Here is a 23259-nt window from a genome sequence, read left to right on the forward strand (position 1 = left end):
AAAGACAACCTGCATTATATTAGACAACTTTTTGTTGTTAAAAACCATATTATTTCCATAATGCTAGATTGGCCAACACAAAACAGTAACCCCAAACAAAATAGCTTTCTAATAGATCTCAACACTCCCCTTAGCCAATCACCAAAATCATTGGCATTACAAGGAGGGAAGATGTTAAATGCAAAACAAGATACATCGCCAAGTAAAACGTGTAATGTGGCAGTCAAAAGAAATATGTTAAATAATTAAGCTCTTGTTGTCTTGCGTATTGGAAAACAAGATTGCTTGTCTGCGAAAGAACTAGTTCTTGACCAATTATGGCTTAGTTCAGTACCATTGTTCCCAACAACTCTCTTTCGTGTTCCGTGCGCACGTTTTTTAAACTGCTAAACGGTACGTTTTTGCAAAAAGATGCTATACGAAAGTTGCTTAAAAAATCATATTAATCCATCTTTTAAAAAAATTAACTAATACTTAATTAATCACGTGCTAATGGATCGTTCCATTTTTCGTACGCAGCCTATGTCTTTCCCAACACTGGGTGCCGAACACAGCCGTAACATGTTGCTGCGATGCGATGAGCAAAAATCCAAAATACGGCTTTTGATCGGAGTGTTGACCAGTCAGTGGAAGCTTCTTCTAACGTCATTAATTATCTCTTGCGCTGCTCTCGTCGCGGGCCCAGTTGGCAGCTGCAGAGCTAGTTACGCGGTACGTAGCCTCACCCTCAGTTTCCAATGACACGTCACTGTCCGACGCGGTAGTCCGCGCGTCACCCTACCTCCTATATAAATGCATGCGGCGGCGGCGGCATTTCAGTTCGAGCTAGATCACTTCTCTGCTCGATCGATCACTCACTACTCAGTACTCACTCACTCGAGATCATGAGCTCACCGATGGAGCCAGTGTCTTTCATGCAGAAGAGCGCGGCGGCGGCGGCGGACGGCGGCAGCGCGGCGCAGGCGGCGGCGGAGAGGAGGAAATACAAGGGCGTGCGGCTGCGTCAGTGGGGGAAGTGGGCGGCGGAGATCCGTCTGCCCAGCAGCTGCGAGAGGATATGGCTGGGATCCTACGACACGCCGGAGAAGGCGGCGCGGGCGTTCGACGCCGCGTTCATCTGCCTCCGCGGCGTCCAAGCCATTGCCGGGCTCAACTTCCCCGAGTCCCCGCCGCCGCCTACCGCCGCCCGCACCGGCGATCTGCGTGAGGTGTATGCCTTCGCTGTGTCGCATGCCAACCGGCCGTCGGCCGAAGCGGCGCCGGCCGACATTGTTGTTCCAGCTCAGGTCGCGACCGAGGAGTCCGACGGCGTGGTGAGGGGAAATGCGGCGCCGCCGCCGGTGCAGGTGGCGGCTGGGAGCTTGGACTGGTCGCAGTTCATGGCAAACCCACCACCTATGTACTCACCGACGGCGACAGCCGGAAGCCAGGCGATGTGGCCGGTGACAGCACCGGCAGCAGAAGCCGACGGTGAGGATGACGAATTAGCTACTACATGTCGTTGGAGCTTCGATGCCTAGCTGAAATCGATATATAGATTAATTTCTTGCATGCATGCATTTCTGCAGCTGCTCGAATTTTGGAGAGATAACAACCACCAGCTCATGTGAGAGAGATGCTTTTGTTTTTGTTTTGTTTTTCTTTTTGAAGAGAGAGATGGCTCTTGTATGTATGTGTTTGTACATGCATGCTTCGGGCATCTACGGCCAGAGAGTGTTTTTTTTTTCCGATGTCCACTTATTTTCCACTTAGGTGGATGTCCGAGTGAGGAAGCACTATATTGAAAACCATCAGAAGTCGAATCACGGTGTTTATGGATATATATACGTTATCTAAAAAGTTCAAAAAAATACTAGTAATTAAGAGCCAATGTGCAGGTACCAAATCCCCTTGTCTTGCAAATAACACACGCATGAGAAGTATCGAAAAGTTTAGGGTACGTTCGGTTCATGGCTAACATATAATAGAATATTGCTATCCATAGTAGAGATAGGGATGAGTCCACATTACACCCTCTCAACTTTTGTCTTTGTCTAGAACATACCCCAAACTGCAAAACCGAATAAATAACACTCACCAACTATTAATATCGGACGCTTTACCCCCCCCCCCCCTAACAAAGTGGGGCGGGTTTTTGCCTACATGGCAGGACGGTCAGCAAAAAAAATATGAAAAATAGTGGGACCCACTTGTCAGTACAACTCATCTTCTTCCATAGCTTTCTTTCTCAATGCAAGTTGCCTATCAAATACACCCACCAGTCGCTGCCACCACTAGGCTCCCCAAGCCCCTAAAGGATGCCTTCGTCAATCAACCTCATCTACCCAAGCCCGTCGCCGACACCTCATAACTCTGTTTGGGAGCTCACCGCTCCTTGAGATCCAAGCAGCATGCTTCTGCAGAGTCAGCGTAGGCAAGGTTGAGCTCTAGCGCTGCAATAAGCCCCTCCACCGAGCTTCATGTCCCCAAGTGTCGTTGTCTCGACGAGCTCCTCCATTAATTGCTGCCATCTCATCGAGCCCCTACGTCACCTTCGCTTAGTTGTTGACCCTGGATCCGATCTGCCTCATGTACAACTCCTTCATTACCACCACCTTGTGAACTCAACATCCACCTCCACCTCCACGAGGCAGCCCTTGCGCCTCCACATCATCGGTGGCGATATGAGTGAATAGCGGCGGTGCATCCTCCTCTATGTGTCTGTGAGGATGACGAGGTTAGGGTCGAGATCTACCTCCTCATCGCCTCCCAAAGCACCTCTTCCTTGCTCAGGCCGGCTAGCAAGCTCGAGCTCTGTCTCCACCCCGCCTCAAGCTACAGCTCTGCCACTGCCTCTGTCAAACGTGCTCCCCGACCTTACTGTCCTTGGTCTTGGAGACGGGTCCCATGAGCGGGAGGAGCAGTGGTGCTCGAGGAGGTGGCAGCGCGGGGAAGGAAGCACTGCATAGAGTCCCTGTGGTGTCTGGCCTTTCCCAGCATCATCGTTGTTCAGGTCCCTTTCTCGTGAGGATTCTTCAGGCAGCGAGCTGGCGACCCTCGAGGGAAGCTGGCAGTGCTCCATAGCAAGGATTCCGACAACGGCGAGCTGGCGACCCTTGGGGAGGAGCTCGGCGCGCGGTGGCACTCCACAACACAGGGAGGACTCGGTGGAGTCGGGGCTATGCATCACCGTCGCAAAGAGGGGAGGGAGAGTAAAGATCAAGACAGGAGGGCAGGAAGAGGAAAAAACTTTGACTGACATATTGGGCCCACAGTTTTTTAATATTTTTTCGCTAATCAGACTGCCATGTCAGTTGCCACGTAGGTCAAAACCGCCTGATCTGAAACAAGGGAGTAAATTGAGCGATTTTGATAGTTGAAGGGTGTTAAATACTCACTTTTAGAGTTTGAGGGGCTCGGCGCGTGGTGGCACTCCACAGCACAGGGAGGTCTCGGTGGCGTCGGGGCTATGCATCACCGTCGCAAAGAGGGGGGGAGGAGAGTAAAGATCGAGACAGGAGGGCAGGAAGAGGAAAAAACTTTGACTGACATATTGAGCCCACGGTTTTTTAATATTTTTTCCCTAATCAGACTGCCATGTCAGTTGCCACGTAGGTCAAAACCGCCTGATCTGAAACAAGGGAGTAAATTGAACGATTTTGATAGTTGAAGGATGTTAAATACTCAGTTTTAGAGTTTGAGGGTGAAATTTTGACGAAGGTAAGAATTAAGGTGTGAAAAATGGACTTATCCCATAGGGCTACGGTGATCTTACTTTTTGTTTAGTTGGGTGGAAATGGTCATCCAATTTCATGTTTGGTTAGATGGATGAGAATGCATGGAACAATAACTATTAATTAATTAATTAATTAATTAATTAATTAATAATAATAATAATAATAATAATAATAATAATAATAATAATAATAATAATAATAATAATAAGTTAATAACTATTAATCTTGGTATATTCTATACTAATTAACAACAAAAATAGATTAATTATAACTAACAAACACTAACCTTAACAGGTTAATTATTAATTAACAATCTAATGTGTTAATTAATTACTAATTATTGTGATTAATAAAGGTGGATATTCTCTTTCGTTCTTTTTCTAGAAAGAAAATCTTATTAGTTGTCTGTGTCAATATGCTGCAGAAAATTATTACTACTCGGTACTACTCCCTCTGTCTCATAATATAAGGGATTTTGAGTTTTTGCTTGCACTGTGTGACCACTCGTCTTATTAAAAAATTTTGTGCAAATATAAAAAACGAAAAGTTATGCTTAAAGTACTTTGGATAATAAAGTAAGTCAAAAAAGAATAAATAATAATTTTAAATTTTTTTAATAAAACGAGTAGTCAAACAGTGCAAGCAAAAAATCAAAATCCCTTGTATTATACGACGGAGGGAGTAGAGTAGAAGATCTCTAATGTGGTCCTTGTAGGATGCGAGCCTGTGGTACGAGACTACACGATCCCTTGCAATTATAGCCGATTTTTGGTCGCAGCCGCCGCCTGGATGCCGATGAGAGAGACCTTCGCCGGAACAAGGATAGGCACGCGGCTGCATGCATGCGGCCAGCCAAGTATCCCTCTCTGCTTGATTCTGGAGATAATCTGATACGCGGTCAAACAACAGTTGCTTATCGATGTTGGTTTGCTTAATGAAATTAATTCCGACCTTACATAAAAAAAGAAAAAAACAAACCACTCATACTATCGATGGTGGTTTGCTGTATTAAGTTGCATGCACCAGCCAGTTGCACCTAAAAGCCTAAATTGATAGGGAAAGGCGGGCAATTCACTTTATACACTCCAACAACCTGAACGATTCGCTACAGCATCAGAGTGATATGATTTAAACAAATGTAGCCAAAGACATAAAGGAGTTTTGGAGAAAATGGAGATAGCACACACTCCCTCCGTTTCACAATATAAGTCATTCTAGCATTTCTCACATTCATATTGATATTAATGAATCTAGACATTCATTAACATCAATATGAATGTGTAAAATGATAGAATAACTTACATTGTGAAACGGAGGAAGTAGCAGATAAATGGGGCTAAGAACAGAGAATTAGGTTAATATTAGAGGGTGATTACTGAATAGGATACAATTGGGAGAAGACAGAAGCAGGAGACACTGAAGAAGAAAGGACTGATGCTACCTGGAGAAACTGCAAGGCATGTCAGCAATCACAATATTTCATAAAAAGAGTCAAAACTATGTAACCAAACAACCAGTTTGATACAGTGATGATATATGCAAGGTTCAGGCCTCATGATTTCTGCATTGCGAGTCCTGAACAGATCTCAGATCAAGCAGTAAACATCAGTACTGAATCAGTAGCTTGGTACATAAAGTTCATCACGAAGAGCAAGCTACTTGGAGTGATGGTTTCAGACTCAGTCTGAAGGAACAAGGTAGTTGATGAAAGCTTCGGCTTTAGGAGCAAGTGTCTTCATGGTCTCCCGTGTTGCCATTTCGTTGTCCTCAAACTGGAATGCTGGAGCACAGGTTACACCGACGAAAGAGTAGTGAAGTTCAGGGTCTCTTCCTGGCGTTTTGACAAATACACTTCCATCTTCGGTGAAGGACTCAATGTCGCAGGTCAAGAAGGCGCCAAACCAAACATTTGGAGGGACTGTGTATTGTGGCCTTTGGCCATGCCGTAGATCAGGTCCAACGACTGTCATCTTGATCTGTCCATCGTCATGGACCTCAAATACCTGAAAACATTGGGCTAGTCAGGAAGTTACTGAAGAGCGCAAGCCATTTGATATTTATGCTAATTTGCAGACCGTGAGAGGTTCCCCCATGTAGTAGTGCCAGGTCTCAGCACAAGGGATGCGGTGCAACTTAGCAATCTCTCCAGCAGGCAGCAGGAAATAGATGGCACTGCTCCCAGAACGGTCTACCTTATCTAGAAGGAATAAAACATAATAACAAATTAGTGAAAACGCTATTGCAATAATGTGCTATTTCAAGTATAAATCTATAGTAACTTACACATATTGAAATTAGTGTTTGCATTATGTGATACTCTAAAAGGGTAAGCAGACTATGGTTAACTAGGTTAGTTTACAGCAGATGAAATGAGCATGCTCTAAGAATAGTCAAAGCTTTTGCCTGAACTTAAAAAATCAATATAAGAAAGAGTATATTGTCATGTGTGAGGGTGTCGCTCTGTCAGCTACTCAGCCTCTCTGGTGGTGTGTGTTACAGGAACTGAAGGTGGTCATGCTCATCATCAGTGTGCTAAATTGTAGTGTGCCAAACAAGTTAAAGAAGAACTAGCGCCCAGCTTAACCGTCAAAAAAAAAAAAACTAGCACCTAGCTTCCCGCTATTGCTAGGCACAGCTAGTAAGAGAGCCTTGCGTACAACATCAATGGACCAACTTGTACCAATTTAAGTTGTGCTAAGTTGCTAGTTGAGTCCATGATCACATTGTGCCTCATTAACACAAAACAACAAAATCATGATGTAGCAGTAATGACCAATCAATTTCATGTTAGTAATACTTCCGAACAAGTATTCTCTTATGCAAAACATTTCAGCATGGCTGTGACACCTCTGCCCTTCTGAATCTCCTTCGATGTAGGAACCAGTTCTTCACAAAGAAACTGCAGCAGTAAAAAAGCTCAAGAAATGATCCTCTCGTCGCAAGTTTATCGATGGACAGTCAGTAGAGATGTCCAGAGTACAGCATGATTCAGAACATCGCTATAAGTTCAGAAACAAACAGTAATGTTTGGAGTACTAATGTTTGGCCCTTTTTTTAAAATTAATCATGCATTTTTTTAATCAGAAATTAAATCATCTAGTCTAAACGCTACAAAACCTGAACAATATTTTTGTAGTCATCCAGTGTAGACATCATACACAGAGTTCATATCTTGTTCATGTTGTAACCTTACTACTTCCTCCGTTTCACAATGTAAGTCATTCTAGCATTTCCCACATTCATATTTATGTGCTAGAATGACTTACATTGTGAAACAGAGGGAGTATTATTGTACTAATACACCGAATGGGCCTTATAAAGCCAAGTACCCCTGAATTTTGCTAAAATACGCACTCTATTACATTATTTAGCAACATTCCAGGCAAGAAAACAACCAGGAATAGCAAGTTGTGCATCTTGAATAGTTTGGGGGAACTCAAAACCTACAATTTTGTCTTCAGTAGATTATCATTAGTTCTTTGTCTCCGAAAATGGATCATAACGCACAACACCACTAAGAAGATCTTAATGAGCAAATGCACTCACGCTGCTGTTTCCTGGAATAAATCGAACTAAACACCGAGGACAAGAATTCACAGTTATTTGTCAGTGGAAATGATATCTAATTGAAGAAATCACTACTCCACCAACGCGACATCATCAATAAACCAGGGGAAAAAAAACTTGAAGCTGCAGTGGTGGAAGAACCAAAAGCTTACAGCGTGGAGGGAGCGCGGACTTGGGGAGGGAGATGGAGGGGTCGCGGAAGGTCTCCAGGTAGAAGCCGCCGTCGGGGTGGCGCTGCAGATCCAGCATGGCGACGATCTCCGCCGCCGTCTTCTTCTCCACGCTCGTGAGCGCCATGGATTCTTCTCTCCTCTGCTCCGCCTTCTGTCCGAGGCTTCCAGCCGCTTCTAGATTCTTCGAATCAGGTGTTTCCCTTCTCCAGCTGGGTTCATCTCGACCGTCGATCACCAAATATGGCCTTGTTTAGTTCCCAAAATAAATTTTTTCACGCTGTCACATAGAATGCTATATTTGGACATATGTATAGAGTATTAAATGTAGGAAAAAACAATTGCACAAATTACGTGTAAATTACGAGACGAATTTTTTAAACCTAATTACGCCATGATTTGATAACGTGGTGCTACATTAAAAATTTACTAATGACATATTAATTAGGCTTAATAAATTCATCTCGCAGTTTTCTGGCAAAATCTGTAATTTGTTTTGTTATTAGACTACGTTTAATACTTCAAATGTGTGTTTGTATATCCGATGTGACGACCAAAACATTTCGCCAACTAAACCGAAGATCTTGTTTCTGTAAGTGGTACTCGTGCTTTTATCCTTTGCTAACTGCACAAAGGGTCTCATCGGTTGCTCTGAACTGATTATAAGCCATGACAGTTTATTAGCGGCTAAAAAAGTTGAAAATATCTTAAAATCTAGTTTTAAATTTTAAATTTTGGTTTTTGCTTTGGGTTTTTAGACAACAAATGAGGGAGCAGAGAAATTGGGCTAAGAACAGAGACTTAGGGCAATATTAGAGGTTGATTACCAAAGAGGATACATTTGGGAGCAGAGAGAAGAATGGGACAGATGAGAATAGGCCTTGAGAAGAAAAGTGGTTCTGCCAGGAGAAACAAACTGAATATTTCCGAAAAAATAGTGAGAAACTATGTCACCAAACCAATACTAAATACTACTAACTGGTCAGTGATGATACATGCAAGCTTCAGGCCTCAGGGTTTCTGCCCTGCAAACATCAGTAGCTTGGTACATACAGTTCATTACGTAGAGCGAGCTACTTGGAGTGGAATAAAACTCAGTCTGAAGGCACAAGGTAGTTGATGAAAGCTTCTGCTTTAGGAGCCAAAGCTTTCATGCTCTCCCGTGTTGCCATTTCGTCGTCTTCAATCTGGAATGCTGGAGCACAGGTTACACCGACGAAAGAGTAGTGCAGCTCAGAGTCTCTTCCAGGCGTTTTGACAAACACACTTCCATCTTCGGTGAAGGACTCGATGTCGCAGGTCAAGAAGGCGCCAAACCAAACATTTGGAGGAACTGTGTATTGTGGCTTTTGGCCATGCCGTAGATCAGGTCCAACAACTGTCATCTTGAATTGTCCATCGTCATGCACTTCAAATACCTGAAAAAAAATGGGGTTAGTCAAGAAGTTATGTTAATTTGATATTTATGTTAAAATTTGCTGACCGTGAGAGGTTCCCCCATGTAGTAGTGCCAGGTCTCAGCACAAGGGATGCGATGCAACTTAACGATCTCTCCAGCAGGTAGCAGGAAATATATGGCATTGCTCACAGCACGGTCTACCTTATCTACAAGGAATGAAACACATTGACAGAATTAGAGATAATGTGTTATTTTTATTTATAAATCTATAGTAGCTCACAGGAACTGAAATTGGAGTTAACATTATGTGGTAATCTAAAATGTTAAGCAGACTCTACTCTTATGACGGTTAACTAGGGAGTTAACAGTGGGCGGCACCACACAATGCATTGATGAATAACCTCTAAAAGTGGTCAAAGCTTTTGCCTGCAATTCAAAAGAAAGAAAAAAAGAATATGCTCTAAGATATTTTATACTATCATGGGACTGAGTCTGTTAATTATGAACCATCTCTGGTCTGTGTGTTACAGTAAATGAAGTTTGTCAGGCTCATGCTCAATGGTGTGCTAATCTGATATGTGAAAACCCCAAATTTAGAAGTGTTTTTTTTAGGATAAATGAGAAGTTAAAGACTCAGCACCCAATATTGACTAAGCACAGTTAGCAAGAGAAAGAGTTGTGTATAGCATCAAAGGACCAAATTTGCACTAATCAAATATAATGATGTAAAAGTAACGACAAATCAAAGTCATGTTGATAATACTTCTGAACAAATACTCCTATGGCCTGTGAGTTACAGATATGCCCTTTTTTGAGTCTTCCTAGATGTAAAAACCAGGATATACTACTGACCAGACTCTTGCTGTGTATCCTTCACAAAAGGAGAGACAGCGATAGTTGCCCCTTGGTCAGGGGGAAAAAATGCAGCTAGGCCAATTTTGCCAAGTCAAAAATTGCACGCATCAGCAGTCAAATACGCTTAGTTACAAGAGCTAACATTTACTTTACAAGAGAAAGGAAGCAGTCAAGGAGCGCGAGAAATTATTATCTCATCACAAGTTTATTGATGGACAGTTAGTAGACATGTCAAGACTCCAGAGTATACACGATCCAGAACATACATCTGGCCGCAAGCTCAGAACCTAGCAGTAATGTTTGGAGTACTAATGTTTGACCCTTTATTAACTCATGAAGCTTTTTTATCAGAAATTAAATCATCTAGTTTAGGAGCTACAAAATCTGATCGATTATAACAATCCAGTGTAGGCAGGATATACACAGAATTCGAATCTCATTCATGTTGTTCTTACTGTTATTATTGTACTAACACATAGAATGAGCCATATAATGCCAAATACCCCTGGATTTTGCTAAAAAGTATAAGAAGTCAGACTTCATTATTTAGGAATTTTCTACACAAAAGAAAACTGCCAGGAAATAACAATAGTTTGCACTTCTTGACTAGTTTGGGGAACCTTGACTCTCTGAGTGTAGAACACCTACTGCCTCAGATTCTACTAATACTTTTTAATTACCAGAATTTCGTGCCCAAAGAAAACAGTCCTTTTCTTTTTCTGTGTCTTCAGTAGATTATAATTACTCCAGTTTATTTCAAAAAAGTAGGATCAAAAGACACAACAATTAAACAACTAGGATGATCTTGACGAGCATATTGCCGTAGAATCATGAACTCACACTGATTTCTGAACTACATTATAATATATCTCCAATCGCAATAATCAGCACAGTATCCGGACCCGAAATCATCGATTACAGCTATCTGTAAGTGGAAATGACCTCTAATTGAAGCAATCCACAATCCAACGCGAGATCAAGCAACCCGATGAAAATGGCCAAGCTTACAGCGGGGAGGGAGGGCGGACTTGGGGAGGGAGATGGAGGGGTCGCGGAAGGTCTCCAGGATGAACCCGCCATCGGGGTGGCGCTGCAGATCCAGCATGGCGACGACCTCCGCCGCCGTCTTCTTCTCCGAGCTCGTGGCCGCCATGGATTCTTCTTCTTCTTCTTCTTCTCTCTCTCTCTCTCTCTCCTGCTCCGCCTCCTATATAGATTCTTCGGACTCATCGGGGCCGTCCATCCGCGCCGCTGCGCCAGAAACCAACGGTCAGGATTCGTCCACGAACGGGTAAACCCGGCTCGAGCCGAGACCAACACAAATCCAACCCGACCACCACCGCGCCACGCCACGCCACGACACGCCGCGCCGCCGCGCCGCGCCGCGCCGCCCGCCCCCCGCCGGCGACCATGTCCTTGGCGGCGACCTTCGTGTTCCTCCTCGTCTCGGCGCTGCAGATGCTCGACCAAGTCCTCGATCTCGTCAAGAAGGTCAGCGCCAGGGAAAGCGCGCGCTCTCCCTCCCTCTCTTTTTTTTTCCCCGCTTCCGCATCGATGGATTGATCTTGTTCTCTAGGGCGGAAGGGGTTTATAGATTGTTCGGGGGAAGGGAAGATGTTGATTACTTGATTAGTGGACATGCTTGCAATGTGGATCGTGTCTTGTTAATTGCGTCGCTCCTGATCTGTCGATTTTGCAGAGGGGATCGATTACTGATGACCAGCTCAAGCTACGGCTAGAAATCACGCAGATTCTCAAGGAGGCTAGTGCACTATCCACGTATGCAATTCGTTTGTTTGCTCTTCCCCTCATCTCAACCCTAGGATTCAGTGACTCCGGTGTAATTGTTCTTGAGACTTTTTCTTTAGTTTTCCCCTTTATCTGATTCTTGAGCTGCTTGTGGTGCAGGCCCTCAACGTTTGCACAAGCCGCAAAACTCAAGCGGCTGGCTGCTGCTAAAGAAAAGGAACTGGCAAAATGTATGAGTTGAATTGGTTCGTTTGTTCCTGTGTTTTGCCTGCTGTAGCACCATAGAAATCTTTGCTCCCATGTCGCCTAATCCTTGAAGCACAGACTGATAGTTTTTGAGCAAAGAAAAGCCTATCAATGTTGATACCAAATAGTATTTCAATAGTTGCTATAAGATATGTCCGAAGGTGCATTAAGTACAATCACCTGCATTGAAATACTCTTTTCTTATGTCCATACAGTGCAACAGCAGGACATCAAAGGGAAGCAGTCTTTATACAACCAATACGGACGAGTTATGTTGTTTTCCAAGGTGCTTCATGATGAACTTTGTTTTTTTTTCTCGTTTATTTATATTTGTAATGTATATACTTTCAACATTGTCTCATCGAATCCATTTGGTGATAGGTTCTAATCTACGGCTTGCTCATTCTGTGGTTTTGGAGTGCTCCTGTAACTACTGTTCCCAAACATCTTCTGCAACCTTTTGGTATGTTAATTCCTTTCCATTTATTACTGATTAGCTTGTTACAAAGCCTTGCTGGTTACCTAATGTTTGCTCATCATGTTGTATGCTATGCACTTCAACATTTATCTGCCAGGAAAATGTGGTACTTACTTTGTAATAATGGCATTTGCTGGATAAGAAGTTTCTGTTAAAAAACATGAATACACCTTAGGAAAACGGCTCTGTTTTCCCCTTCCCATAAGGCCACAACATAATGCATGCTTCTGAGTTCTGAATCTAGTGTGCATTGCAAAATACGATAGTTATTCTTTTACTAATCAGAATAACCATATGCCAATTGTTTGACCAAGCAGGGACTGTTTTTTCACTGAGAATGCTTAGAGAAACTGATATAACTTGCCACATATTCTCAGATCCCCAATGTGAATGATTATTATAGAGTGACAAACCTAAAATCCTTCATTTTCCCCAAATTTTTATGTGGTGTATTTGACTTGTAGATATGGTGTGGTGACATCAGCTAGGTTTTTTTCCTTCTTGCTTTAGTTAACCAGTAAGTTAATGGTTTTAAGTGATTGACAGGACGGATGTTTTCCTGGAGAGGTGTTGATGCTGCCACAGGCCGTGTTGTGGTAAGCACATGTAGTTTTAGGCACTATTCAAAATAAGGCATGGTGGTATCTTATTTAAAACCCTCTACTTAGTGTTGCTCCCAGATACCCTAGTAAATTACTAACATAGTTGAATAACATTTTTACAATTTCCTAACTAAGCTCTGAATATTTTTCAAGATTGAAAGTTTCCACCTATTCTAACTCATCATTCTTCTCGTGCAGGTTGGAATTATCCCATGGCTACTTTTAACCTCTCGTGTCAGCAAGTTATTGTGCCAGAAACTTGCCCCTATATTTCTGCACCCATAGCTCCTTTTGAAGAGTTCGATTTGCTCACTGTGGTTTTCAGTTTTGTTCTTACAGTTTTAAACTGTAGACTTTCTACATGTAGCTATGCAACATCATGGTTCCTATGATGCCACTTCCTGTAAAATTTTGTTGCGCCTATCTGCATCCACAGCTCCTTCTCATAGTGTTTCTTTTTTTTAACCATGTTTATATTTTGCAAATTTACACACACTGCATGGCTGCCTGTGTGGCACATTGTGACTTCCTAAAAGAGTTACTGGTGCGACTATGCCCCTAGTTGATATATCTAGAAGAGTATGTTGTAGTTGTAGTAGGTATATTTCTTTTGTTTAGCATTTACTTATTGCTTAGTTCAAAAGGCTTAAGTAATGCAGTGTAAAATTCCACCCTGGTTGTGTCGGTTGGAATATGAGATTACAGCCCATCATCAATCTTACTGGGATTTCATTTTTCGTTTTCCTCTCATGGAATCAATTTCTTATACAATTATACTTATGTTCTCTATCGATGCCATGTTTCCCTCTCTTTTTTTCTATCTATGTTAATGATTTCATAGAAGATTTTGAGTGATTGAAATATAAAATAGCATATCATAGGGGTGGCCACAGTTTTATTTGAGGAACTCTCTCTCATATTTTCAAGGGAGAAGTCATGAAATTTTACTTTAGCACCTGAACTATTGAATCAGGTATTGAACCCCTTAACTTTCTCGTGCAATCTAAATAACATCTTGGGTGGTTTTTCCTGTGTGGCATGTTGATTTGATGATTTTGTGGTGGTGTGGTGACTATACCAATAAGCAAATTAAAATATAGACTAAGAGCAAAGATTGATAGGCTGGCGCTTCATCTTTACTCACCTATCATATTTTTTACAGCCATGTTTGCTTACGGCCTTATGATATACTAGTATTTTCATATTTGGCCAGTGGTCTACTCAGTGTGGTAACCTAGTAAAACCGTTGAGTCAATGTTCCATTGGAATTAAACGACATTTACAAACACCGTGTTTAGATCCTAATTTTTTCTTCAAACTTCTAACTTTTTCCATTACATCAAACTTTCCTACTTGCATAAACTTCCAACTTTTCCGTCACATCGTTTCAATTTTAACCAAATTTTCAATTTTAGCGTGAACTCAACACAGCCAAAGTGTGGTTGCCACAAGAAGTGTGGCTTAGGTTTTCTTAGGGGGGGGGGGGAATTAACCTTTTGACATATCGGATCACATCGTTGAAAGGATTGGCATCTAGTTGAGGCATGGTAAGAGCCTGTGTGGGAGAACTTTAGATTATAAGCAACTGGAGAAATTTAGCTGGTGATAATCTGGAGAAGCTTTTCTAGGTTCTGGCGATACCACCAGTTCATACTGCGCACCACCCCGCGTAACAACACCATAGATGCAGTAGAAACAGGTTGCAGCCGATTGGTGTCATGCATGATGGGTGTTGTTGCTGCTACATGATCAGCTGATAAGAGCGGCACGGCTTACTTTTCTCGCGTAGGGAGCTAGGCCTTTGCGATACATGAGAGTTTTTGTGTGGAAATTGTGGGATCATCAAAGACGGAGATGATGGTTATTAGGAGTAGAAATAATTCTAATCCATCCTACGAGGTAAAGAAAAACATTCTAATCCTTGAAGCTGAAATCCTCACTCTCGGTGTTGCTCCTGCGGTGTATGCAAATCGCGATTACAGCTTACAAGCCGGCTATTTTCCAGAGTGGCATCTTGCTTTGTGAAAGTGTGGATCAAACTGTAGGAGAAAACGAAACCGCACTCATCACCTCCAAACACAAAAGGTATAGAAATATGTAGAACAAAGCGTTCCACAAAGGAGAGAGCCTCTAGGGGGAGAGAGAGAAAAACAAAAACCTCGTCGATAGTTAACGCAAAGAATAGATAGTTGCAATGGCAAGGACCTAATCACTATTTCACGTAGCTGATCATCAGGCTTACTGTTTAGGTGGTTTTTAGATGGCACATTGGCCTAAAAATGTTTTGGCTCTCATGGGTTAAGCTACAGCTGAACAAAGCACCAAAAATAATTTGTTACAAAGCTTTTTTTATCTATGTTATTAGCGGTTTATAAGCCAATGACCAAAAATAGGCTACAACGAAAAAAAAATTCTCCAAAACCAGACCGGGTGGCCCGGTTCTTATAAGTCATTTTTAAGATGATGATGAGTCACATGCAGCAGAGATATTGTAATATAGGATATTCAGCCTGAATTCTTACATGAGTTTGCAAAATAAAATGCAATATCATCCCAATATAAAAAAATTCAACTCTACAGAGCTCTTGTATATACGGTTCCAAGGGTTCACAAAATCAAGTCCGAGTTCCGTTATAAGGTCTACTGTATGCTACAACGAATTGGCTTGAATAGCTTGTCGGGAGGAGGGTGAAAGGCAGCTGAAGTAGTCGCTTGAATGGGCAGATACGGGATACAAGTCACCAAAGCATCTCTTGATATCTCTTGATCCAGAATCTACCTAAATTTTCGGTTTTTCTTGCACCAGTGTGGTAATGCAGGCCCAGCTTCCTTAGTTTAGTGCAGTTACCATATCTTGTTCTTCAACCAAAAGAGCATCAAAACTACACCGATCACAATGGCAACAGGGGCATACTTCCGAATCAAGGCCTGAAATGAAAAAAAGGGGTTGTGCATACCATAAATGAGACGCTGAAAAACGTGGGTAAAACATGTAGATGAATGCAGGTTGAGATTAATGGCAACATGACGACAAACATTGTGATACAAACTAGCAAATGCCAATGTGGATATCCACGTTACTAGTCAAGACTTCTGACCAGGCATGCTGCTAAAGCCATTTGGTTGCTTCATTTAAATGGTTGAGAGAACTCGTGAGGAATAATGTTAGGTTGCTCCTAGAATCCAATGAAACGGACCAATTGATCGTAAATAGTGTAATAAACACTACTGGCAAACATCATTTTGTTAGCTAAAGGGAGCTTCTAAAAATAAGCTCATGGAAATGTTTGCTAATGTTGGAGGCAACAAGGAATTATAGTGACTATATTAATTTAGGTCCTGGAAGTATAGGCGATTTTATCATCGTACTTGTATGCTACTTAATGTGAATAGCACATGCTTAACTGCACATAAATAATATCAGATGTTTCAGTGATATAAATACTGATATTTCTAACAATTCTAATAGAAAAAAGCTCTGCACAGCAGGCAAATGCATCTGCTAAAAGTTGTGCATGTCATTGTGTAAATGGATTACCTGGCGATTGAGATCCTTAGCCTTATCTGCATAGATTCTTGTGTCAGAAGTCAGCCTAGTTGACATTTCAGTGACCTCTGCAAAGATTGAGCAATATTTTAATAGTCAAACCGGAATATCAGTTATCACACAATGAAGTGCAAAGAAAAGGTAAAGGTGGGCACAATTCTTTAGTAGTGAAAACATCAGAATCAGGCCAGTTAAATGCAAAAGGCAGTAAGTTGACATTAGTGCAAATAAGCTTTTGAAGGCTATTGAAAGGACAAGCTGGTAAGCCTGAGGCATGCATGTTACAGAAATCTGATGGTTTATTGTATCAGGACATATACTGTGAAGGTAGAACTAAGAGATATTTGCAAACTTACGGTCTAGCTTTTCACCGACACCAAGAACTTCTTGAACATTACGAGTCATAATTTGATGCACCTCATAGAGCTCATCATTTAATTTCGCAAGATTCCTCTGGGTTCTAGTATCCAAATAGAGTTTCTTAGTCTTCTGAATGAATGTGTCTAGATAGAAAGAGGAATACGTTATCAACCAGTTGAACTTGAGTAGATAATTGAAAAAAGTGCTGGCATGAGAACTCTAGAAACATACCAAACTTAATAAACGCATACGGCCTTGCAGCTGTTTCGATTTGACTGCCGTTGACTCTTTCGAATTCATTTCTCAGATCTTCTAGGTACTGGAATGCGAGTTTCTTTGGATAAGAACGGTCACACATAGTCAGATAGCATACTCGCCCCTCAATGATGTAACTGTTTATTTGAATTAAGGTTCAACAAGATCACACTGCAATAAACTTAGCAAACCAATACAAGCTAAAACATGCATTACAAGAACAACATTAGCTGGGTGCTGAGTGCTGCCTTTTCTCAACAGAACACGATGTAAGTCTCAGGTTAAATAAGCTTATGATCTTAAAGTTAGTAATGATAAATGGACTCAAATATTAATAGCAAGATCAACAAGAGCATCAAATAAGTACCATGTGCTTGCAAGTTGTAAGATCCTAAAAATTAAGTGAATGCTATAGAAAATAGAGAAATACTAGAGAATATATAGACTAGCTATTGTACAGTCATGATTGATAATTTGGACCAATCACATAGATTCATCAAATGCCTACCCATTTTCTTGTTTACCTGTGTAGCTATACAACTATCCAGCATATTTGAAATCTTCATTACCAGCAAAGAAATGTAATGAGATGCAACGTGTGAACTTGATAAAAAAAAATATCCGAATGACTGTGCACATTCAGATGTCAATATTTAGCAGCCAGATATGCTATATCACACGGACTGCAAAAGAACAGAAACAAATTCAACAGTCATGAACAATACCCAGAATAAAATAGCCACAGAGAACATAAGGATACTGAAAATAGTATGGCCCAGTCTCAATTGACATCCGCGAGGCTTCATGTTGCCCCTTTGATAAGTTTTTGAATAGAAGTTTAGCTTGCTGCTTGTAAAAGTCAGCGTCCTTCTGATCCCGTCCATCATCCAACCCTTCTGCCAGTGGAAGGCCATCAGTAACACGTGCTATCATTGTCAGCTTCACCATTTTGTCAAGAAATCCAGAAACCAGTGCAAACTACACCAAAATACCGAAAGAACCTGCCAGGGGAAAAAAAGGTGAATTAAGGTGTGGTTCCAACTTCAAGTGTTATTTTATATATTTCATAATATTAGATACTTAGTTTTCTAGTCAACATATAAATAAGAAATCCAGCAAAGAGACCAGCACCACCGCCCAAGAATTTCATGTCCTTTTGCAGGAAATCCAGGAAAGAGATCATCACCACCACCGAAGCATTTCATGTCATTTTGCAGTATCGCATTTCTTAGGGCAATTTTAGAATCACATACGTTCCAGTGATTAAGGATGACTAATCCTTTGCACAAATCCATATCAATACACATTCTACACAGCAAGTAAAAATAACATGGACCCAAATTCATATGTACGAAATACATAGGGCCTGTTCAGATTGTAGCCACTTTCAACCCTTCCAAAATTTGGCATTGTCAAACTTCGGCACATTTTGGCACTACCAAATTTTGGTTGTGTTAGTTTGTTGCCTTATCAAAATTTGGTAGAATTTTTAGGAGCGGAAACTTCTAGAATTACCAAAATTTGGTAGGGTAGCATTGATAAGTACGTGTTTGGTTTGTAGTCTTACCAAATTTTGGTAATGTCAAATTTTGGTATGGTTAAAAGTGGCAACAAAGTGAACAGCCCATAGTTTCAATCTAAACAATTCTGAATCAGAATGCCACCATTAAACATAAACCTCACAGAGCAGCTCACAAACACAACCTAGCACAGGGGAAATCAGAAATGCAGGGACAAAAACATCAAATCCTATTCTTCTTAATTCACCAAATACCAAGAACACTCAAATCCCTTATCTATACTGCATTGATAACTCCCCTAGATGAATGAATCCTAATTTTTCCAAACATTGGGTGCTCGTACTGCCACCTCGGGCAAGCATAATGCATGAGACATAATATGAGACACTAAATGACCTATGCATCAAACCCCACTCCAAATTACCATTACTCTCAAGCACACAGCGACAGTAAATGCATCAATCAGCACTCGGAACTCTGCAAACAGGACAGTCTGATGAGTCAATTTCCGCGACTAGCACCACCCAATTCTCCCGAGCAAACTACTAGACCAAAAATAGCTGAAATTACGATACAAATAATCAACCCATGTAAAAAAAATCAACAAAAAATGAAAAGCAAAGGAAACACCATCTAGAATGACGCGAGATCCACGCAATTCAACTACACGAACAGACCGAGCAATACTTGAAAGCATTCACTAGATCACAGTGAGGCCAACCAGCTGGACGGATCACAACGAGCAGCAGCCACTATAGATTCGAGCCGCGTCAGATCTGGCCGGATCTGGACGAGCCACAGTGAAACGAGAGGAGTAGAGAAAGGGAGAGGGGAGGCGGAGCGTACAGGAAGGGATCGAGGCGGTTGAAGGGGGAGGCGACGCGGTGGCCGTCTCCGGCGGGGAGAGCCGAAGAGATCGCGGCCGCGGAGTCGCCGGAGCCCGGAGGACGCGGATGCTTCGACAGCCCCACCGTTCCGTCTTCTTCACTTCTTTTTTTTCTTTTTTTTTTTGATAAGCTTCACTTTTCTTGTTAAGTACTTGTACTGCCTAATTATAATTACGAAATTAGCCTATTGGTGTCCAAACGGGCGGGCCAGGCCCACAGCACGACAGTGATGAGAGATCATCTAGGAGAAATAAGTTTGTTCTACCTCCCTCAACTATCTCCCTTTGGCGAATCACATCCCTCAACCGCAAAAGTATAGAGGTTCCTTCAACTATGAAAACCGAATCAATTTACCTTCTCAGGTGGTTTGAACGGTGGTTTCATCTTACGTGACATGTTGACCGGATCTTTATCCGATGTGGCGCCTACGTGGCATTACAATCATGAAAAAATGGCAGGACTCACGTGTAAGTCCCTATCTTTTTCTTCCATATCTTCCTCTTTATTCTTTTTTCTTTTGCGTCCGCATGTTGTTTCCGCTCAGAGGGGCGTCGTCACTCGTCCCTAACAAGTGTAGTGGTGGTGTCGACCTGTAGTGGAGGCACCGTCGTTGTCATCCATCATGCTCGACCACTCACGGCGTGTTCTGGGGGTCGTTTTATGTACTCTTACAACTCTCGTACTCGTAGTAGTCACGGCACACACAAGGGCACTATTGCATGTCATATGATAAAGGGTTCGCATTGAATTTTAACTAATCTTGTATTGAGTTTTTCATATACTGTTGCTTCGAATATTGCTTGTTTATTATTCCAAATTTTAGTTATTTTTAAATTGTACTCATACTAGAACTCTTATTTTAATTTTTCTTTCTAACTTAAAAATTTTTACTCTAAGTTTGCATGAATTTTGTGTTGTATATCAGGTAGTCTATTTTTTCAATATTTATTGTTTTATCATTTCGAATTTTAGTAATTTATAATTTGTATTTCTAATTAAACTCTTATTTTTATTTTTTTTAATATTTCAAAATTTATTTTATTTTTAATTTTGGATTTTAATTAATATCATACCGGGTTCGATATTAACTTTTTAAAATATTTTTTATTTCTTTTGTTTCAAATTTCAGTTCTTTTTATATTATATTTGCTTTTTAAAGTTCTTTTATATAATTAATGTGGAAATTTATATCCTTTACGGCGAATGTGATTTCTCATTTTAAGGATGTTTTAATCTAAAAATTTCAGTTTAAAATATAATTTGGTGTTAGAAAGAGTAAATAAAATATTTTTATTTATTATAAGAATAAAGTGAACTATTATTATTAATAATTTAAGGGTTAGGTGATCTAATAAGTTAATTCATGTAAAATGTACATTTAGAAAATTTTTTTCTAAGATTAACTGTCCTGGTCAAAATCCGTCCTCACACGCGCGAATTTGCCTTCCCGCCATCCTCGGCTGTCTAAGCTATCCCGCGAAAGCCGCCCGCTCCCTCGCCGGCGAAGAAACATAGCCCCAGGATACCCCCGCCCCCAAACTTAGGCACGCGCGTCCCACACGCCCACACGCCGGCCTCCCCGTCCCTTCGCGCGCCATGGCGCAGCCTCTCCTCCTCCTCCTCCTCGCCGCCGCCGCCGCCGCCGCCGTCGCGGTGGTGGCGGTGGCGCAGACGAACATGGCCGACGCCGAGGCGCTGATGCAGCTGAAGAAGTCGTTCACCAACTCCTCCTCGCTGTCGTCGTGGCTCATCACCAACACGGACGGCGACAAGTCGCCGTGCGCGCCGGGGTCGCACGAGTGGCATGGCGTCGTGTGCTCCCGCGGCAAGGTCACCGGCCTCCGCCTCAATGGCCTCCGCCTCGGCGGCACCGTCGACGTCGGCGCGCTCGTCGGCTTCCACAACCTGCGGTCCGTGTCGTTCGCCGGCAACAACTTCTCCGGCCCGCTCCCCGCCGTCGACCGGCTGACGTCGATCAAGTCCATGTTCTTCTCCGACAACCAGTTCACCGGTGTCCTCCCGGACGACTTCTTCTCCAAGCTCAGCCACCTCAAGAAGCTCTGGCTCGATCACAACGAGCTCTCCGGCGCCATCCCGGCGTCCATCGCGCAGGCCACGTCGCTTCTTGAGCTCCACCTCGCGCACAACGCCTTCTCCGGCGAGCTCCCGCCGCTGCCGCCGCCGGCGCTCAAGGTGTTCGACATCTCCTGGAACGACCTCGAGGGCGTCGTCCCGGAGGCTTTCCGGAAGTTCGACGCCGGCAGGTTCGGCGGCAACCAGTACCTCTGCTACGTGCCGACCTCCGACCGGCCGTGCAAGCGTGTGCAGGCGGCGGCGGCGAGCTCGTCCAAGAGGTCGCCCATGGCGTTCGTCACGCTGCTCGTCTCGGTCGTCGTGGTGGCGCTCGTGCTTTGCCTGTGCTGCAACCGGTCGAGCCGCGTCCACGACTTCGACCCCGCCCACCGCGGCGGCGACGGTCTCGACGAGAGGCCGCCGGTGTACATGGTGAAGCAGTTCTCGACGACGGGGAAGCGGAGCGCGTCGTGGCTGGGGAAGAGGACGGGGTCGTCGCTCCGCGGGCATCGGCGCGCCGCGTCGGCCGCGAAGGCGGACGAGCTGGGCGGCGGCGCCGGTGACCTCGTCATCGTGAACAACTGCAAGGGCGTGTTCGGGCTGACCGACCTGATGAAGGCGGCGGCGGAGGTGATCGGCAGCGGCGGGCACGGGTCGGCGTACAAGGCGGTGATGGCGAACGGCGTGGCCGTGGTGGTGAAGCGCGCGCGCGACATGAACCGCGCCACCAAGGACGCGTTCGAGGCCGAGATGAAGCGGCTCGGCGCCATGAGCCACGCCAACCTGCTGCCGCCGCTGGCCTACCATTACCGGAGGGACGAGAAGCTGCTGGTCTACGAGTACATCCCCAAGGGGAGCTTGCTCTACGTGCTCCACGGCGACCGGGGCATGGACTACGCGGGGCTGGACTGGCCGACGCGGCTCAAGGTGGCCGTCGGCGTCGCGCGCGGCACGGCGTTCCTCCACGGCGAGCTCGCCGGGCACGAGGTGCCACACGGCAACCTCAAGTCGGCGAACATCCTCCTCGCGCCGGACTTCGAGCCGCTCCTCGTCGACTTCGGCTACTCCGGCCTAATCAACCACATGCAGTCGCCGAACTCCATGATCGCGCGCCGGGCGCCGGAGTGCGCCGCCGGACACCCCGTCGGCGCCAAGGCCGACGTCTACTGCCTCGGCATCGTCCTCCTCGAGCTCCTCACCGGCAAGTTCCCGTCCCTATACCTCCAGAACGCCAAGGGCGGCACGGACCTCGTCATGTGGGCGACGTCGGCGATCGCCGACGGCTACGAGCGGGACCTGTTCGACAAGGCCATCACGTCGGCGTGGAAGTTCGCGCTGCCGGACATGGCGCGGCTCATGCGCGTCGCCGTCGACTGCGTCGAGACGGACGCCGACAAGCGGCCGGACATGAAGGTCGCCGCGGCGAGGGTGGAGGAGGTGGTCGCCGCGGCCATGGCGACGGTGAGGGAGAGGCATCAAGCGGCCGGTGGCGAGAGCAGCAGAAGCTCGTCGCACGCCCAGTACGTGCGAGACGGGTCCATGCAGCGGATCACAAGCGTCGGCGAGCGGTCGTCCCGGCGAGGTAGCAACGACTACTCGTCGTGAGACGGCCGGCGGCGAGGTGGCTGGCCGGAGACTTTTTTTTTTTTTTGGTAAGTCGGCGAGGCAAGCGAGGGTCAAAATTTTCTCTTGTTTATCTATGTCAGCAATAGCTAAAGCCTTCAGGAAGAAAAGAAACTGTTTCTGCGTCCAGTATCGCACACACAGGAGCATTTCAATTTTCAAAGGCAGAAATATCAAACAATACACATCGATCCAACCAGATTCTTGCAGAA

The 23259-nt window shown here is 43.9% G+C and overlaps 6 protein-coding genes across 6 annotated transcripts; 3 read left to right on the top strand and 3 right to left on the bottom strand.

Moving 5' to 3' along the window:
* The first annotated feature begins 817 nt into the window (after window positions 1–817).
* LOC136357125 (ethylene-responsive transcription factor ERF018-like) lies at window positions 818–1688 on the top strand. The gene has a single exon (XM_066311897.1). The coding sequence runs from the start codon at window positions 885–887 to the stop codon at window positions 1518–1520; it is 636 nt and encodes a 211-aa protein (XP_066167994.1). The 5' UTR covers window positions 818–884; the 3' UTR covers window positions 1521–1688.
* Window positions 1689–5176: 3488 nt separating this feature from the next.
* LOC4340398 (uncharacterized protein YML079W) lies at window positions 5177–7641 on the bottom strand. The gene is made up of 3 exons (XM_015786423.3): window positions 7436–7641; window positions 5792–5913; window positions 5177–5719 (listed from the first exon to the last, which is right to left on the bottom strand). The coding sequence occupies exons 1-3, from the start codon at window positions 7578–7580 to the stop codon at window positions 5396–5398; spliced, it is 591 nt and encodes a 196-aa protein (XP_015641909.1). The 5' UTR covers window positions 7581–7641; the 3' UTR covers window positions 5177–5395.
* Window positions 7642–8403: 762 nt separating this feature from the next.
* LOC9266408 (uncharacterized) lies at window positions 8404–10888 on the bottom strand. The gene is made up of 3 exons (XM_015785930.3): window positions 10716–10888; window positions 8937–9058; window positions 8404–8871 (listed from the first exon to the last, which is right to left on the bottom strand). Exons 1-3 carry the CDS (start codon window positions 10858–10860, stop codon window positions 8548–8550), a joined length of 591 nt encoding a protein of 196 aa, XP_015641416.1. The 5' UTR covers window positions 10861–10888; the 3' UTR covers window positions 8404–8547.
* Window positions 10889–10948: 60 nt separating this feature from the next.
* On the top strand, window positions 10949–13519 carry LOC4340400 (protein GET1). Its single transcript, XM_015786288.3, has 7 exons — window positions 10949–11198; window positions 11407–11486; window positions 11616–11686; window positions 11918–11988; window positions 12084–12165; window positions 12727–12776; window positions 12981–13519. Exons 1-7 carry the CDS (start codon window positions 11118–11120, stop codon window positions 13065–13067), a joined length of 522 nt encoding a protein of 173 aa, XP_015641774.1. The 5' UTR covers window positions 10949–11117; the 3' UTR covers window positions 13068–13519.
* Window positions 13520–15249: 1730 nt separating this feature from the next.
* LOC9271327 (25.3 kDa vesicle transport protein SEC22-1) lies at window positions 15250–19485 on the bottom strand. Its single transcript, XM_015788988.3, has 6 exons — window positions 19311–19485; window positions 17705–17945; window positions 16921–17081; window positions 16686–16832; window positions 16321–16397; window positions 15250–15710 (listed from the first exon to the last, which is right to left on the bottom strand). The coding sequence occupies exons 2-6, from the start codon at window positions 17890–17892 to the stop codon at window positions 15627–15629; spliced, it is 657 nt and encodes a 218-aa protein (XP_015644474.1). The 5' UTR covers window positions 17893–17945; window positions 19311–19485; the 3' UTR covers window positions 15250–15626.
* Window positions 19486–20893: 1408 nt separating this feature from the next.
* Window positions 20894–23259, top strand: LOC4340402 (pollen receptor-like kinase 3). Its single transcript, XM_015787237.2, has one exon. The coding sequence runs from the start codon at window positions 20948–20950 to the stop codon at window positions 23027–23029; it is 2082 nt and encodes a 693-aa protein (XP_015642723.1). The 5' UTR covers window positions 20894–20947; the 3' UTR covers window positions 23030–23259.

Source organism: Oryza sativa, chromosome 6 (assembly GCF_034140825.1).
Source record: "Oryza sativa Japonica Group chromosome 6, ASM3414082v1".
Taxonomy (NCBI): Eukaryota; Viridiplantae; Streptophyta; class Magnoliopsida; order Poales; family Poaceae; genus Oryza; species Oryza sativa.

What these genes read in the sequence shown, in the direction of transcription:
- LOC4340402 (XM_015787237.2), top strand. Translation starts at nt 20,948, where the DNA reads ATGGCGCAGCCTCTCCTCCTCCTCCTCCTCGCCGCCGCCGCCGCCGCC.
- LOC9271327 (XM_015788988.3), bottom strand. Translation starts at nt 17,892, where the DNA reads ATGGTGAAGCTGACAATGATAGCACGTGTTACTGATGGCCTTCCACTG. An exon ending in ACTGGGCCATACTATTTTCA is followed by an intron (nt 17,082 to 17,704) that starts GTATCCTTATGT and finishes TCAAATAAACAG; the next exon opens with TTACATCATTGAGGGGCGAG. An exon ending in GTATGCGTTTATTAAGTTTG is followed by an intron (nt 16,833 to 16,920) that starts GTATGTTTCTAG and finishes CTTTCTATCTAG; the next exon opens with ACACATTCATTCAGAAGACT.
- LOC4340400 (XM_015786288.3), top strand. Translation starts at nt 11,118, where the DNA reads ATGTCCTTGGCGGCGACCTTCGTGTTCCTCCTCGTCTCGGCGCTGCAG. An exon ending in TCCTCGATCTCGTCAAGAAG is followed by an intron (nt 11,199 to 11,406) that starts GTCAGCGCCAGG and finishes TCGATTTTGCAG; the next exon opens with AGGGGATCGATTACTGATGA. An exon ending in ACATCTTCTGCAACCTTTTG is followed by an intron (nt 12,166 to 12,726) that starts GTATGTTAATTC and finishes AGTGATTGACAG; the next exon opens with GACGGATGTTTTCCTGGAGA.
- LOC4340398 (XM_015786423.3), bottom strand. Translation starts at nt 7,580, where the DNA reads ATGGCGCTCACGAGCGTGGAGAAGAAGACGGCGGCGGAGATCGTCGCC. An exon ending in GTCCGCGCTCCCTCCACGCT is followed by an intron (nt 5,914 to 7,435) that starts GTAAGCTTTTGG and finishes TATTCCTTCTAG; the next exon opens with ATAAGGTAGACCGTTCTGGG. An exon ending in ACATGGGGGAACCTCTCACG is followed by an intron (nt 5,720 to 5,791) that starts GTCTGCAAATTA and finishes CAATGTTTTCAG; the next exon opens with GTATTTGAGGTCCATGACGA.
- LOC9266408 (XM_015785930.3), bottom strand. Translation starts at nt 10,860, where the DNA reads ATGGCGGCCACGAGCTCGGAGAAGAAGACGGCGGCGGAGGTCGTCGCC. An exon ending in GTCCGCCCTCCCTCCCCGCT is followed by an intron (nt 9,059 to 10,715) that starts GTAAGCTTGGCC and finishes CATTCCTTGTAG; the next exon opens with ATAAGGTAGACCGTGCTGTG. An exon ending in ACATGGGGGAACCTCTCACG is followed by an intron (nt 8,872 to 8,936) that starts GTCAGCAAATTT and finishes ATTTTTTTTCAG; the next exon opens with GTATTTGAAGTGCATGACGA.
- LOC136357125 (XM_066311897.1), top strand. Translation starts at nt 885, where the DNA reads ATGAGCTCACCGATGGAGCCAGTGTCTTTCATGCAGAAGAGCGCGGCG.